The sequence below is a fragment of the Trichomycterus rosablanca genome, chromosome 1 (genome assembly GCF_030014385.1).
Source record: "Trichomycterus rosablanca isolate fTriRos1 chromosome 1, fTriRos1.hap1, whole genome shotgun sequence".
NCBI classification, from domain to species: Eukaryota; Metazoa; Chordata; class Actinopteri; order Siluriformes; family Trichomycteridae; genus Trichomycterus; species Trichomycterus rosablanca.
Genome location: NC_085988.1, coordinates 63,900,520 through 63,918,912, shown reverse-complemented (window position 1 = coordinate 63,918,912; position 18,393 = coordinate 63,900,520). Strand labels below are relative to the sequence as shown.

Below are 18,393 nucleotides of genomic sequence, written 5' to 3'. Positions count from 1 at the left end.
GCTACAACATTTCCACGTATAACTAAGACAATCTGACCTGTCATCTTATATTTAACCTCACTTTAACAGAGCTCATGGATGACTGCTTAAGAGTATCTGAACCCTCAGATGAACAGAAAAAGCAACTCATAACATTGACATTACTTGTAAATCATGGTTTTAATAAAACATATTTTGCCAGTACTTTCTGTATGAGATTAAGCTAATTAATTAGAATATTTTTTTTTAGCCAAACATTTTGCAGGTGACTGCAAATGAATGTGACTGGTGACTAGTGTAAAGATTTTGTTGTGTCTAAACTAAGCGCTTGAGTTACTGTAAATACTGTGAATTTCATGGTTTAGGTTGCCACACTAAAATATATTTCAAATTTAAATTGTATTCATTTGAATTTTATTTATTTGTTAATATTTTGTTTATGCATTTTCTCAGCTTTTTCTCCCGGTTTTAGCATATTTAATTACCCAATTGCATTTTGCTTCCTCTCCACTGATGCTGATCTCCACGTGTGCAGTAGCCGACTGCATCTTTTCACCTGCACGAGGCAAGTTCATATGCGGATCAGCTTTGTGTACGGAGAGCCACACCCTGATCAACGCATTATCCCTCGTCTCTGTGCAGGCGGCATCAATCGGCCGGCAGAGGTCGTAATTGCCTCAGTTATGAGGACTCCTCATCTGGCTCCCACCCTGTATAAACAACAGCCAATCATTGTTCATGTAGGTGCCCAGGCAGCCGGATGGCAGAGCTAAGTTTCAAACCGATGAGTTTGAAATGTCAGCTCTGGTGTGCTAGTGTGTTTTACCGCTGCACCATCTGAGTAACAGCTTGATTCTTAATCTCAAGAATTAGTTTATAGTATAGCCCTTCAATCAGTGTTTAAACAGAGAGGTATTGTTTAGCTTTTGCTTAGTTTCAAAAGAATTATAGACCAAGCAAACCAAATTCAATACCTTATTAGGTTTAATTTTTTTTATTTAGCTGCTTGAAATGAATATTCAATTTGTCGCTGTGGTTTGTCTCATTTTTAGCACCAATTCTGCTGCATCCCAAGTTTTTCTAATTCATGAAATACATCATTTATTTATTTTACCTGATTAGCAAACTAATAGCAAAAATATTGTTTTTTAACGGTTTAAAAGTACAAAAAAAAATCAAAAGTCAAAAATGTACATACACTACTGTACACGTATGTAAATAAACATGTATTTCATGAGAGTTTGAATGATTATTGCAGTTTCCCTATTTCTATACTAAATAAAGTCTGTACTTTTTAGTGCTAAAACAACAAAGCTAGTGGTGGCCTTAGACTTTTGCACAGTACTGTATGCTGAGATTACCACACACCTGCCAGCCAATTGTAAACAAATATTGTCATAGTCATGGTATAATATATTGTGAAATCTTGCATCACAGATGTGTGAGTGTGTGTGTGTGTGTTGTTCTGTATACCTGTATGACCAGCACACACATAGCAATGGTGCCCAGTAGGTGTTTGTTATCATCAAGCCAGTCCACAACCTTCTCGTAGCACCCCTAATGGTAAAAATGCCAATTAGCACAAGGTTACAAAGATAAAAGCAAGATTGGATCAGTCTGGTAGCAGCTGCTTTTTAGCTTCTCTTCTGCATCTCGCATACGAACTCACCCTGGACCAGAAGACATTACTGGAATTGCGCCCACACTCCTTATAATGCTCCTGACAGCATCGGTCTGGCACTGTCTTATCCGGCAGGGCATCAAGCCAGTCTGTGTGCCCAGTCACACCACAGCACTGCCACTGAGAGACAGAGAAAAAAAGAGAGCTTGCTGTATCATCTAGTATTTATGGGACCATTTTCTTAAAACAATAACCAGTTTGTTATGGATAAAATCTCTGAAGGTTGGTACACTGCTGTTGAGGGAGGCTACAAAGACGAGGAGAGAATTCACTTATTATAGACTGTATATGGTTCCACCTGAATCCTTAGGTTATATGAATATCTCCCACGCATAATCAACATTATAGGCACTGCAATGCAGTCATATTACTCTAATGTACCCTAATCTGATGCACCTGGATCTTTTTAACAACTTAAATATATGCTCACCAGAAGGACTGTAGAGTTAGATTAAAATGGACTACTGAACTTTGTAAAAATGTTTATTAGGTACATAAAATAAAAATGTATGTAGTACTTAGTAAATTTTGTTTCTAATACCAAAAATACCACTCAAATACAACTTTCTACTCAGGGCTGCTATGTTAATGCAGCCTTCAGCTTTTCTACTGTTTGCCATTGTTAAGCACATCAAAGCACAGCTATAATGGCATTCTAAAACATCTTATTCTGTAAAAATTTATTAATGTAACATTAATTACTCATAATGATAAGATTTTGTGAAAGTGAAATTTAACTTGGCGGCACGGTGGCTTGGCGGGTAGCACTGTCGCCTCACAGCAAGAAGGTCCTGGGTTCGATTCCCAGGCAGGGCGGTCCGGGTCCTTTTTGTGCGAAGTTTGCATGTTCTCCCCGTGTCTGCTTGAGTTTCCTCCGGGAGCTCCGGTTTCCTCCCACAGTCAGGTTAATTGGAAACACTCAATTGCCCTATAGGTGAATGGGTGTGTACATGTGTGTCTGTCCTGCGATAGACTGGTGCCCCATCCAGGGAGTTACTGTGTGCCTTGTGCCCATTGAAAAGCTGGGATAGGCTCCAGCGCCCCCACGACCCTAATTGGATAAGCGGTTAAGTGAGTAAGTGAATGAATGAGAAATTTAACTTAACCTTAACTAGTCGGCATGCTAATTTGCTAAAGCTTATAGGCTGTGTCATATTGCATACTGTGAACTACTTAGTAAATCAGTACTGATGACACTATGAGTAGTTCAGTATTTTGACCTACTGTTCCGTACAGTTATACAGTGTATCACAAAAGTGAGTACACCCTTCACATTTCTGCAGATATTTAAGTATATCTTTTCATGGGACAACACTGACAAAATGACACTTTGACACAATGAAAAGTAGTCTGTGTGCAGCTTATATAACAGTGTAAATTTATTCTTCCCTCAAAATAACTCAATATACAGCCATTAATGTCTAAACCACCGGCAACAAAAGTGAGTACACCCCTAAGAGACTACACCCCTAAATGTCCAAATTGAGCACTGCTTGTCATTTTCCCTCCAAAATGTCATGTGACTCGTTAGTGTTACTAGGTCTCAGGTGTGCATAGTGAGCAGGTGTGTTCAATTTAGTAGTACAGCTCTCACACTCTCTCATACTGGTCACTGAAAGTTCCAACATGGCACCTCATGGCAAGAACTCTCTGAGGATCTTAAAAGACGAATTGTTGCGCTACATGAAGATGGCCAAGGCTACAAGAAGATTGCCAAAACCCTGAAACTGAGCTTCAGCACAGTGGCCAAGATCATCCAGCGTTTTAAAAGAGCAGGGTCCACTCAGAACAGACCTCGCGTTGGTCGTCCAAAGAAGCTGAGTGCACGTGCTCAGCGTCACATCCAACTGCTGTCTTTGAAAGATAGGCGCAGGAGTGCTGTCAGCATTGCTGCAGAGATTGAAAAGGTGGGGGGTCAGCCTGTCAGTGCTCAGACCATACGCCGCACACTACATCAAATTGGTCTGCATGGCTGTCACCCCAGAAGGAAGCCTCTTCTGAAGTCTCTACACAAGAAAGCCCGCAAACAGTTTGCTGAAGACATGTCAACAAAGGACATGGATTACTGGAACCATGTCCTATGGTCTGATGAGACCAAGATTAATTTGTTTGGTTCAGATGGTCTCAAGCATGTGTGGCGGCAATCAGGTGAGGAGTACAAAGATAAGTGTGTCATGCCTACAGTCAAGCATGGTGGTGGGAATGCCATGGTCTGGGGCTGCATGAGTGCAGCAGGTGTTGGGGAGTTACATTTCATTGAGGGATACATGAACTCCAATATGTACTGTGAAATACTGAAGCAGAGCATGATCCCCTCCCTCCGGAAACTGGGTCGCAGGGCAGTGTTCCAGCATGATAATGACCCCAAACACACCTCTAAGATGACCACTGCTTTATTGAAGAGGCTGAGGGTAAAGGTGATGGACTGGCCAAGCATGTCTCCAGACCTAAACCCAATAGAACATCTTTGGGGCATCCTCAAGCGGAAGGTGGAGGAGCGCAAAGTCTCGAATATCCGCCAGCTCCGTGATGTCGTCATGGAGGAGTGGAAAAGCATTCCAGTGGCAACCTGTGAAGCTCTGGTAAACTCCATGCCCAGGAGAGTTAAGGCAGTTCTGGGAAATAATGGTGGCCACACAAAATATTGACACTTCAGGAACTTTCACTAAGGGGTGTACTCACTTTTGTTGCCGGTGGTTTAGACATTAATGGCTGTATATTGAGTTATTTTGAGGGAAGATTAAATTTACACTGTTATATAAGCTGCACACAGACTACTTTTCATTGTGTCAAAGTGTCATTTTGTCAGTGTTGTCCCATGAAAAGATATACTTAAATATCTGCAGAAATGTGAGGGGTGTACTCACTTTTGTGATACACTGTATGTGGTTTAAGACAGAGCCAAAATAAAGAATAACTACTGTTATCTGTGTTATTAGGGGCTTGTTTCAATATATTCTGGTATTTTATTAATTAACAGTTTATTATTCTTTTAATATACATAAAGTATTTAACGATTATACAAATATGTATTTATTAATTATGAAAAGAGAATTAAAGCTCATTTCAGTGACATCACACAATGTGAAGTATGTATTTACCAACTTATCTCTAATAATCATTCAAAAGTCCCAGTTATGTAATTGGATGTGGGATTTTAATACAACCCCAAATTAGAAAAAGTTGGGACAGTATGAAAATGCATTTCTTTGCAGACAGAATGAACCCAAGATATTTCATGTTTAGTCTGGTCAACTTTATTTTATTTGTTAATATACATTAATTCCTGAAATTAAGGTTGTGGTTAATTTCTTAATTTAGTCCTTTAGTATTAATAACAGCTTTAATATGGCCTGGGTCCCTCTGGTCCTGGAGCCTATCCCATTAACATTGGATGCAAGACAGGATCACATCCTGGACAGTGCAAATACATGCCACCCATAAAACACATCTATTAAGTTTGCACCTAATAGTGTTCTCTGAAGATTTCTTAGAAAACTGACATTTCATGGTTACGACAGGTGAGCATTGTTTCCACCACATTAGTGATGTGTTGGCTATGATACGATTTTGTTCTATATTTATCATTTTAGTCTGTCCAGCTTGAACTAAATTAAGCTTCTCTGTCTAAAGCTATTTGCAAAGTGTGCAGAATCACTGTACAGCTCAGTTTTTCACTAAGCATGGCTGTTTTACAAAAACTGAGTAAGAGGTAAGCATTATTGTCTGTTTATCTATGTTGGATTTGAGCAATGGTGCAGGGAGGAGAAGAAACTATGGTTGATTGATATTACAGTCCTAAATCACTAACTCACTCACTTTCTTAACCGCTTATCCAATTAGGGTTGCACAGGGTGCTGAAGCCTATCCCAGCTTTTTAATGGGCGCAAGGCACACAGAAACACCCTGGACGGGGCGCCAGTCCATTGCAGGGCAGACACACATACACACACACACATACACACAACCATTCACTTATAGGGCAATTCAGTGTCTCCAATTAACCTGACTGCATGTTTTTTGGACTGTGGGAGGAAACCGGAGCTCCCGGAGGAAACCCACGCAGACACGGGGAGAACATGCAAACTCTGCACAGAAAGGACCCGGACCGCCCCACCTGGGGATCGAACCCAGGACCTTCTTAATCCTAAATCAAATATACATTTTACCTACACAACAAAGTGATGGTGACCAGTGATGACCAGTTAAAGCTTTTTGCTGGGTTTTTTAAACACAAATGATGGAAGTGGAAAACAATTTCTAATAAAATGCTAACTTTAATTGTAAGGGTTTAGATAAGCATAGTTTTAAAGCCACATCTGACCAATCAAAACTTCCCAGTCAACATTAAGACATTTGCGATTAGATGAGAGTACAATACCTGCACTTTGGCAGGTAAAACAGCCCCCACAGAAGCATGTTTCTGCAATAACAATATTTAACAATCTGCTAGTAAGTCTGTGGCAAAAAATGAATGGTAATTTTACATCTGGAACCCCAGTTCTCAGCTTGTCATCAAGGTATTTTCCTCTCAGATGAATAAGTTACAGTTACAATATGTAATGTCATATTTTCTTTGTACTATTTATGTTTTCAACTGCAAAAAACCTATGAACTAAAGTCATGAGTGCTTGACACTAGTTTAAGGTTCCAGGCCAGCAGCTCTTTAGTAATGAAACCAATTATTTTGTAGAAAAAGCAAAACAGAAACAGTCATTAATATATGGCACTGGCACCTTTTTTACTGTCTATATAAAAAAGCAATCATTGTTAAAATTTCCATCTTTTATTGATGTCAAACAAATGTTAAAATTACCACAAATTGTAACCATTATGGGTTCACAAAAGAACAAAAACCTCCTCATACAAAAGCCGAGACACACGTTGACTGGTCCACACAAAGTCAAGTCAAGTCAAGTCAACTTTATTTATATAGCGCTTTTTACAATATACATTGTCTCAAAGCAACTTTACAAAATCCAGGACCAACAGATACAAAAACCCCTGTTGAACAAAGCAGCACACAAACCTACCTCAGACTGTATGATGTTCCATGCATTACGCAGGCCGATGTTGTTGTCAGTGTTGTACAGCTGTAGACCCTCCTTAAGATCCTGCTGTGCATTTTCATTAACCTGCAAGATAGTTCAGACATGCCAGACAATCCTCTAATAAACCCTTTAAAGAAACTAAAAGATGACATAAAGTGATAGTGTGTGCATGGTGCTTCACCTTGTCAGTGTACAGAAAGAACAGGATGAGCAGAATCAGTTCTGCCAGCAAAATCATTAACAGGACAATAAAGAACTAGAAAAAAAAAGAAAGATGGAAAGATTATACAAATGTAACAGTTTAATCTGCCCTTAGAATGTTTTTATGTGGAATTGTTACATGGCTGCTGCTGATGTAGTTTGGCAGTAAGCCACGTTAAGTCATGTCCTTCTGCATTGACATTTTGGCTGGCAGAGGGGGCATGGAGGCGCAGATAACTGTCAATTAGGAGAAACTAATACACCAATCATCTGAACCTCATAAGCGTTAATTCGCTCCTGGTGGGAGTCTTATCACACTTGCCAGCTTGTCTTTTGGCAAACTTGCTGTTCCTCTGAAAGCATGATAATGAGCTGCTCAGTATGGTCTGGTTTTCCGCTGGTGTGTGATGCAGGTTTGCCAACAAAGGAGGTGGCAAGTGTGGAAGAGAGAAGCTGTGATATACAGAGGAACCTCGATTTAATGGATTAAAAGGGAGGAGCACTGGTCCGTAAATTGCGATTGTCCAAAACAGCGGGGGTTTTTTCTGGTGGTACGAAAATATACGAACACAGCACTAATGTTCACAAAAGTGCTAAACGTGCACATATGATAAACAGTAAAATGAACAATGTAAATAGATATGTAAATATGTAATGTAAAACCTGTATACATACGGTATCTTTATTATTTTACTCTAAATTATACTGCATACCTCTTTAGGTTTTGATTAAACCTACATATATGACTCACTGTCTGTTTCTTCACACCATATTCCTCACATACGCTTTCCACTTTTTTAGTAAGTTCTAACTTTACATAAATATCTAGGTGCACCCTCTTTTACTTACCATTTCTTTTGTCTTTCGAAGCCATATTTAAGCACTAGAACTTGCACAAATTGAGCATAAAACACTGAAAAAAAGGCGAGAACGCAGCAAGCCTCCAGGGAAAAAGCAGAGAAGATGTAAACAGAGAGATGTGTATTGGCTAGCGGACGATTACTGAACTATTTGTCTTGGTACGCTTCTCGTGGGAATTGAAAACAATCGGATCGGACATTCAGTTTTCCAAATTTTGTCCGTTAAATCTGAAATCCGTTAAATAAAGGTCTGTTTATGTTTAAACAAAAAAAATTTGTAATCGAGGTTCCTCTGTACAGAAAAACTCCCACCTGAATCGAATTAACAATTATGAGGCAAAGGTGTTGTCACTTAAGAAAAACTGACAAATAAATCATTTGTGCCTCTGTGCCCCTCTGCCAGCCAAAACGGCAATGCAAAAAGACACAAATCTTAAAGTGGCTCACTGCCAAAATACTTAAGCAGCTGTCATGTTAGGAAATGTTCCATTATTGCTATAAAGAGATTCTAATCAAGGAGTTCTTACTGACTCCTAAGTTCTATTTTGGTAATCACTTACACTCAACAGCAGGCACTTGTTCTCCTTGATGGCTCCCATGCAGCCCAGAAAACCGGTCACCATGACAATGGTGCCCAAAATGATGACCAGATTGGCAGCTGAGAGTGAGGGAAAGGAAGGAGAGAAGGTGGCAAAGCTCCCCTGAGACATAGAGAGCCAGATGCCCACTCCTAGCAAACCACAGCCTGACAGCTGTGAAAGAAAAGACAGAACTTTTTAACAACTTCAGCATGTACTGGCACACATTAGTAGTGAAAATAAGATTTGTATGAATGGATGCATGGACAGTGAAAAAGCAAGACTCAGCTGAAAGACTAAAGTGCTCAATTCAGGTCTGATTTATTGTGGTGAATGCACCAGCAAATTCAATACCTACCATGCAACCTCTTCGAAAATCACCTTATTTTGCTTTGGGGTTTTAACTTTTAAATCCTTTCTATTTAGAGATGACATCCTGTTAACTATATATCTTATTTATTTAAATTTTTTAATGCCATGTTTTACACACTTTGGTTACATTCATGACAGAACAGATAGTTACTCATTACACAAGATTCATCAGTTCACAAGTTAATATCAAACACAGTCATGGACAATTTTGTATCTCCAATTCACCTCACTTGCATGTCTTTGGACTGTGGGAGGAAACCGAAGCACCCAGAAGAAAACCCACGCGGACACAGGGAGAACATGCAAACTCCACACAGAAAGGACACGGACCGCTCCATCTGGGAATCAAACCCAGGACCTTCTTGCTGTGAGGCGACAGTGCTACCCACTGAGCCACCGTGCGGCCCTCATTCTGTTTACTATATTCTGTTTAATATAACACATGTATCTTTAATTGTTATTTAATCACTTTTTGTTATCATATCTGTTAGCTTTAATAGCTACATGTGGGATTTTTATGTGATTGTAATTAAGATAACAAAATTAACTTATAAACCTGGCAGGTATTTTTTTTTCTAATATGCTTTAAATAATTCTGGAAAGTCTTAGCAAAAACACAAAGAGTAATTAATTAAGCAATAAAAACATGCACCATGCAGAAGTGATGGTGAAAACTTGAGTCTCTCAATCTGTGCTAAAACCCCCAGTATGCACTTACACCGACTAGGCATAACATTATGACCACTGACAGGTGAAGTGAATAACACTGATTATCTCATCTTCACGGCACCTGTTAGTGGGTGGGATATATTAGGCAGCAAGTGAACATTTTATCCTCAAAGCTGATGTGTTAGAAGCAGGAAAAATGGGTAAGTGTAAGGATTTGAGCGAGTTTGACAAGGGCCAAATTGTGATGGCTAGACGACTGGGTCAGAGAATCTCCAAAACTGCAGCTTTTGTGAGGTGTTCTCGGTCTGCAGTGGTCAGTATCTATTAAAAGTGGTCCAGGGAAAGAACAGTGGTAAACCAGCGACAGGGTCATGGGTGGCCAAGGCTCACTGATGCATGTGGGGAGTGAAGGCTGGCCCGTGTGGTCCAATCCAACAGACGAGCTACTGTAGCTCAAATTGAAGTTCAAAAAGAAGTTAATGCTGGTTCTGATAGAAAGGTGTCAAAATACACAGTGCATCGCAGTTACAGGGCTGTTTTGGCAGCAAAAGGGGGACCAACACAATATTAGGAAGGTGGTCATAATGTTATGCCTAGTCAGTGTATGAGCTTTTGAGACTGTAGTCATGTTCTATGGAATTGAGAAAGAGAAAATCTGAGAGAAAGCAAGACTGCATTAAAATGAAATTTAGAATCCATGTGAGAGATGATGGAAAATGTACGAGCAATGTAAAAGCAATAATGATAATTTACCTCAAGCATTGTTCTTGCACACTAAAGACAGGAACTAGCTCGAGGTAGAGTTTAGACTTAACCAGATAAGGAATGCATTTGAGTACTTATCCTGTTGGTTTTTGTACTTGTATTTTGTAAGCAAGTTGAGTATGAACTACTATTGGTAATGTTTTCATTCTAAGCTTTTTTTTTCTCTCCCTCATCTAGTTATAGACCACTGAAGTCGTGCGTCATTCTGTAGTCCTCGTTATGCCCATATTTGGAGACCCGGGTCTAACTCAGATTTCCTATGGGAAATTTGAACGGGGTTTTCAAAAAATCGACTCTAACGCATCCTGTGCTAAATAAACATGTTCAGAACCCTGTACGTTTTGTCCTGTGTACATTTTTCTTCTGTACATCACTGGATCCCCTGAATTACGAGGTTGTTAAAGGGTTGTAATACTAATAATGCTACACGTAAGCTAATGCTACTGCGCATTAATTAGACGTCACTGAACTACACCAATCGAATTGACTGAAAGAGCGGCCCGCGTTTGTTGAGTACAACCAAAAGCATAACACCCAACCATCCTCGCTTTCTACTTTAATGTAGCTAGCTACTAAAAATATCAACCAAAACTTGTGAATATCACTCCACTGTTACTCTGGTGAATCGCGCTGCTTCGTGCACTTATTTAAGAGGCTTATAAAAATAAAAAATAAAACATTAAGAGGCTTCCAGTTTAGTGACGTCAATTCAGTGCGCAGTAGCATTAGCTTACATGTAGCAATATTCATATTTTGACTCTTTAACGACTTCATAATTCAGAGGATCCAGTGATAATAGACAGAAGAATCTCCATAAAACAAAACGTAAAAGCTTTGAAACATTTTTTATGATTACAGGATGCGAGACAGGCAATTTTCTAAATCTCCATTCATATTTCCCATTCAAAATTTCTCTTAGACCCGGGTTACCAAATATGGGCATAACAACATGGCGTGGCCTACAAAATGACGACACGACTTCAGTGGTCTATACCAATTTTCTCCCTGATCAAGGAGAACCACAGACTGTCTTGTATCTATTCCCCAACCTCACCACAGCCCGCCACCCCAAATCCCCCAGACAGTGCTGGCGCTTTATTCAGACAGCAAAGTCTGTAAATGCATTTTCACCCAAAATCACTCACACAACACTAAGTTCACAAAAATGTACGTTTAATTTAAGTGCTGTAGACAGAAATGTTGTTTAATATTTTTTTATTATTACTTTTATTACTTCTACTCTCTACAGGTCATTAGAAAAAATACTTTCCACCCACACAGTTACTCTGGGATTAAACCTGTTGGTTTTTATTTATTTTTTATTTAATGACAAGTCCTTTGATAGATTTACAGTCTTGTGTGATAGTGGTCACATGCCATGTTTTACAGATTTTACATTTTGTTCATTTGTATTTTTTTAAGCACAATTACATTTTACAGCTCGTATTGGAAACAATGTGAAATGTTGTACGACATGTTAAATTAAAAAAATTAAAAATTTGCACTAAAATTTGCAGGAAGTGTCATATTTAACTTTTTTCCAGTAGATAAGTGTTTAAAAACTAGTTTTTTTGTTGGTTTTTAAAAATTTTTCTTTTATGCATTTTCTCCCCTTTTTAGCGCGTCCAATTGCCCGATTGCGTCATGCTTCCTCTCCACCAATGCCAATCCCCGCTCCGATTGAGGAGAACGAAGCTAACCCACGCCCCCTCCGACACGTGGGCAGCATGCCGTATGCATCTTATCACCTACACTTTGAAGAGTGCAGTGCAGCTCAGCATTGTGTACGGAGAGACACAACCTGAGAGCACTATTTTCTCATCTCTGTGCAAGCGCCATCAATTAGCCAGCAGAGGTCGTAATTGCACCAGTTATGAGAGAGAGACCCCATCCGGCTTAGTCCTGCCCATTTCTGAACAACAGGCCAATCGTTGTTCATGTGGCCGCTCAGCCTTAGACGGCAGGCAGAGCTGAGAATCGATACGATGTATTCGAGATCCAGCTCTGGTTCCAGTGTGTGTTTTTACCGCTGCGCCACCTGAGCGGCCCTTAAAAACTAGTTTTTATTTGGAAGTAATGTATGTTTTTACTTTTATTTAGATTAGACTAACTCATACTTTAAGGTTTATTTAGAGTAGCTCTTTGTATTTGAACATGAGTGAGGAATTTGTGCCAGCACTAATATTTACACAGCATTATTTTATACTAGGGATGTCCCGATCCGATCTCACAGATCGGGATCGGGGCCGATCAAGGCATTTTTAACTGATCGGAAATCGGCTTTACTAATGCCGATCATAACCCGATCTTTTGTTTTACGTCAGCATGTCCGCTGTGTGGAAATACTTTAAATTGGAAAGTGAAACGAGTCCAACAGCGGTGTAATGTCTGTAATGCGAGCGTTTCACGAGGCGGTGGGAGCAGAGCTGCGTTCATTACTGTAGAATTTTACTGTTTATATGGTGTGTGATTCGAGGATCACTCCTGTTTACAAAACAATAACTTTTAATCCGAGTATCTAAACTTCAGGACCATAACATACAGCTTTTACAAGTTTACGTGTTACAAGACTGAACGACATCTCAGTATCAAGCTCTCTGATTGGCTTAGTTATGTAACCGAGCGTCGTAGTGCCGCACTCGCTTAATAAAGAAATAAAATACACGGTATATTCACAAATTGTCGGGAGCAAAACACTTTATTAACTTCTTCTGTTCCGAATAGCGGACAGCCAGAGCCGAGCACGCTATCCCATGCACTATGGAAGCCCCAAAGGGTCAAAACACACTCACTTTGCGTAGACCCGTCCATCAAACCATTGTCACAATACAAGCACTTTAAGAACGGGCTTTCCTTCATAACAAAAGAGTGACTTTCCATTTTATTTTGGTATTCAGGTTTTACTGTAATGCTGTTAAGTAACTTATTTGTTTTTTTATATTCAAAATAAAAAAAGTGTATCACTGCATTAAACAGAATTATGTTCTTTGAATATAAAGTTCAAAGTGAAACTGTAATCATCTCACTTCATTTTTACTACAATGCTGCACTAGGTTTGTTTACTTTTATTTTGTAAAAGAACATTAAGCAATAGCTTGGATGCAGGCAATTTTTTTCCTACAGCACTGCAGAGCTATTCAGTTGTTGAACATGTACATTGGATTAATTTGAATAACTGTAATGTACTTGAAGTGTGCACTGTGTGAACAGTATTATCTAGTTCTTATCTAGACAATATCTAGAAAATACTAGTATCGGTTTGAGAATCGGTATCGGATCGGGATCAAAATTAAAGATCGGGATCGGGAACAAAAAAACGTGATTGGGACATCCCTATTTTATACACATGCTTGCACATCTGGCTCAATAAACAGGGCAGATATTTGGAAAAAGCAACCTAATAAGCATGCTCAATTTAAAGCTTAAGGACTCATCCTTAAGTATACATTTACACTCGACATGTATGAGCGATTATAAGAGATGAAAGAACAGAAAAGCTCACTGATGAATTAATAATGACCATGGGGTGGTAAGGACAGTGAAGAAAGGAAATAGTGCTGATACAGCTGAATCTATTGGGGACATGCATCATACACACCTCTTACACACCATTTTCTTAAAAGAAATTTGCCCTATATTAGCTATATGTATGCCTGCATGTGAAAGTGAGTGTGTTCTCGGTAAGTGTTGAGTGCATGTCTAGCCGTTGCTTTAGGACTCATGAATTAAGCATTAAGCAAAGAGCCATCAAGCTCACTAATGTCAAAGCCATAAAATATGAATTATTGGTGATGAGTAAGGGTAGGCAATATGGCAAAAAATTATACGATACCTAAAGGCATTTTACTATACATGGAATGTTTTATGATTAACAAAGTTACAGACACGCCATTACAAGCCTAGGCAACTCTGTAAAAGCTTTTAAAAAATACTAATAATTTATCACCACCTTAAACAGAAAGCAGAGATTTTAAAATGGTATTTTACAGGAATTTTTTTTTTTTTTTGGTAAATATATGTTATTCCATAATGCCCTCCACAAACATTGGCACACAGACAACACACCCATCACTGTCCCAAATGGTTCAGCAGTTGTAAATCTTCTTAATCGCAAGGAATTTAGGCATTTCACCATTTATAGTCTATAATTAAAATATTTAGAGAATCTGGAAAAATCTCTGTGCATAAAAGGCAAGGCTGAAATACAATACTGAATGTCTATGAATGTCTATTTACCCCTCAGAGGATACTGCATTAAAAACGAACCTGCTTCTCTAATAAATATGACCACATGGGTTAGGGAATACACCGATCATGCATTCATTATGACCACCTTCCTAATATTGTGTTGATCCCCCTTTTGCTGCCAAAACAGCCCTGACCCATCAAGGCATGGACTCCTCTAGACCCCTGAAGGTGTGCTGTGGTATATGGCACCAAGATCCTTTAACTCCTGTAAGTTGTGACTGGTCTGCGGCTATGCAGCCCCATACGCAACAAGCTGTGATGCACCGTGTATTCTGACACCTTTCTATCAGAACCAGCATTAACTTCTTCAGCAATTTGAGCAACAGTAGCTTGTCTGTTGGATCGGACCACATGGGTCAGCCTTTGCTCACCATGTGCATCAATGAGACTTGGCCGCCCATGACCCTAATGTCGGTTTACCACTGTTCCTTCACTTTTGATAGATACTGACTACTGCAGACCGAGAACACCCCAAAAGAGATGCGGTTTTGGAGATGCTCTGACCCAGTCGTCTAGCCATCACAATTTAGCCCTTGTCAATCACGCTCACATCAACTTTGAGGATAAAATGTTCACTTGCTGCCGAATATATCCCACCCACTAACAGGTGCCGTGATGGAGAGATAATCAGTGTTATTCACTTCACCTGTCAGTGCTCATAATGTTATGCCTGGTCGGTGTATTTTTAAAACCCCTTGTCAGTAAAAATAATTTGTCACTGTATCTATAAAAGTAAGTTAGGGCTCTCCTATGCAAAGCAAAAGCAATATTACCAACAAAATTCCACAGTACCGTATCTGGGCTCAAGTTTATCTGAGCTCATGCTTATCTAAGAACAAGCTTAAGCTGTTGGTCTTACAAGTCCACCTTAAAAATGTTTTTAGAATGGGCTTTCTGTTCTGTAGATACCAAACAATAATGGAGAAATAATCCACTTTTACAACTATGAGAACTTGTAAGCAAAAGATAGTATAGTAAACAAAAGATATTATACCACAATGGTAAGCATTCATTCTTCATTCTTCCCATGCATGGCACTTTTTGAAACATGTTGCAGCCATAACATTTTGAATAAGCATATCAAATAAAGAATAGCTGTTGTCTACATTTTCCTACTGTCATAACTTTTTACTTTTGCTTACAGAAGGAGAACCTAAATTACACTACATTACCTAGAGTGAAATGTATTACTCCCTCAATGAATGCATCAATACTAAAACTAAGGCAATCATGCTTTGACAGGGCAAAGCACTTCCACCATGATGCTGGTATAACTGGTAAAACAGCTGTCATAATTTTAAAATGATAAGCTGTGCTGGATTTTTATTTTATGCTTCTCACTGTTTGATAAGAGTTTGGAATAGATCCTTTCTTATTTCAGCGTGACTACGCACCACTGACAGTGATCTATGAAGAAACCATTTGAAAAGCTTTGTTCAGAAGAATGTGCATGGCCAGCACTGAGTCTTGACCTCAACCCTATTTAACATACAGACCTTATCACCCAACCCCAGAGCCAAATCTTAACTCCTAACATAAAGGAAGCTCATTACTGTAGTTCCATTTCAAAAATCTAGTGAAAATCTCTTCCAAATGTTTATAGCTGTGGTCGCAGTGAAGGGAAAACGCAGTCATGTATGACATTGAAAAGCTGGTTAAACTAAGATAAGATAGTAAGATAATGTAGAGAGGATGGAATGCCTTCATTTGTCATATATACACATACACATGTGCAGTACTAGAAAATGTTTCTTCTTTATATCAGAGTGCAGGGTCTGTCATTGTACAGTGCCCCTGGAGCTAAAAAGTGCACAGTTTAGTGAACAGCTGAATTAATCCTATTTTAGGACACACTAATATAAAAATATATGTGTATTTTTATATTAATCTCAGGTTGCAGTTTAACCAACATTGTGTTGGAATAACTGCAGTGTAAATTAAAATTTTACAGCAAAGAAGTAACTCTGTGTGAATGTGGTTCCAGCTGGACTTGCAGAAACACTGTTGGTCAGGGTTTTTTGGTCATTGACCCCATTTTAAGGCCTCTAAATGTAATTACTGTACTACATTTTGCCAGTGCACTTGTAAAGAAGTGCCTATTCTACAGCATATCAGCTGAATAATTTTCATGTACAAATGTAAAAGGTTAAGTACACATTTCCTTAAATTCAAGATTTACTTTATTGTCATTTCAAGTGTACAGAAAAAACGAAATTACGTGCATTGGTTCATGCTAAAAACACCGCAGGTTTAAAATAGAAAACATATATAAAATAGCAATTGGGCAAAAAAAAAAATAAAAAAAAAATAAAAAAAAATGTATGTACATATACAGTATATATATATATATATATATATATATATATATATATATATATATATATATATATATATATAAATACATAGGAGTAAAAGAGGTACATCAAAAGTTAAATATAATAGTACTGACATTACAAAAATTGCACATAGTAGTTAAGTATTGCACATGCAAAAAAATTCACAGTGATATACAGTGTATCACAAAAGTGAGTACACCCCTCACATTTCTGCAAATATTTTATTATATCTTTTCATGGGACAACACTATAGAAATAAAACTTGGATATAACTTAGAGTAGTCAGTGTACAACTTGTATAGCAGTGTAGATTTACTGTCTTCTGAAAATAACTCAACACACAGCCATTAATGTCTAAATAGCTGCAACATAAGTGAGTACACCCCACAGTGAACATGTCCAAATTGTGCCCAAAGTGTCAATATTTTGTGTGACCACCATTATTATCCAGCACTGCCTTAACCCTCCTGGGCATGGAATTCACCAGAGCTGCACAGGTTGCTACTGGAATCCTCTTCCACTCCTCCATGATGACATCACGGAGCTGGTGGATGTTAGACACCTTGAACTCCTCCACCTTCCACTTGAGGATGCGCCACAGGTGCTCAATTGGGTTTAGTCCATCACCTTTACCTTCAGCTTCCTCAGCAAGGCAGTTGTCATCTTGGAGGTTGTGTTTGGGGTCGTTATCCTGTTGGAAAACTGCCATGAGGCCCAGTTTTCGAAGGGAGGGGATCATGCTCTGTTTCAGAATGTCACAGTACATGTTGGAATTCATGTTTCCCTCAATGAACTGCAGCTCCCCAGTGCCAGCAACACTCATGCAGCCCAAGACCATGATGCTACCACCACCATGCTTGACTGTAGGCAAGATACAGTTGTCTTGGTACTTCTCACCAGGGCGCCGCCACACATGCTGGACACCATCTGAGCCAAACAAGTTTATCTTGGTCTCGTCAGACCACAGGGCATTCCAGTAATCCATGTTCTTGGACTGCTTGTCTTCAGCAAACTGTTTGCGGGCTTTCTTGTGCGTCAGCTTCCTTCTGGGATGACGACCATGCAGACCGAGTTGATGCAGTGTGCGGCGTATGGTCTGAGCACTGACAGGCTGACCTCCCACATCTTCAACCTCTGCAGCAATGCTGGCAGCACTCATGTGTCTATTTTTTAAAGCCAACCTCTGGATATGACGCCGAACACGTGGACTCAACTTCTTTGGTCGACCCTGGCGAAGCCTGTTCCGAGTGGAACCTGTCCTGGAAAAACGCTGTATGACTTTGGCCACCATGCTGTAGCTCAGTTTCAGGGTGTTAGCAATCTTCTTATAGCCCAGGCCATCTTTGTGGAGAGCAACAATTCTATTTCTCACATCCTCAGAGAGTTCTTTGCCATGAGGTGCCATGCTGAATATCCAGTGGCCAGTATGAGAGAATTGTACCCAAAACACCAAATTTAACAGCCCTGCTCCACATTTACACCTGGGACCTTGACACATGACACCAGGGAGGGACAACGACACATTTGGGAACAATTTGGACATGTTCACTGTGGGGTGTACTCACTTATGTTGCAGCTATTTAGACATTAATGGCTGTGTGTTGAGTTATTTTCAGAAGACAGTAAATCTACACTGCTATACAAGCTGTACAC

The 18,393-nt window shown here is 39.3% G+C and overlaps 1 protein-coding gene across 3 annotated transcripts in view; it reads right to left on the bottom strand.

Moving 5' to 3' along the window:
- tspan9b (tetraspanin 9b) overlaps positions 1-18,393 on the bottom strand; it is a 52,636-nt gene that overhangs the window by 2,795 nt on the left and 31,448 nt on the right. For all 3 annotated transcript variants that reach the window (XM_062994851.1, XM_062994859.1, XM_062994843.1), the window contains 5 exons: positions 8,333-8,524; positions 6,893-6,967; positions 6,694-6,795; positions 1,649-1,780; positions 1,453-1,536 (listed from right to left, as the gene is read on the bottom strand). In XM_062994851.1, the coding sequence (XP_062850921.1) occupies positions 1,453-1,536; positions 1,649-1,780; positions 6,694-6,795; positions 6,893-6,967; positions 8,333-8,524 (585 nt within the window). The remainder of the gene's footprint in view (positions 1-1,452; positions 1,537-1,648; positions 1,781-6,693; positions 6,796-6,892; positions 6,968-8,332; positions 8,525-18,393) is intronic.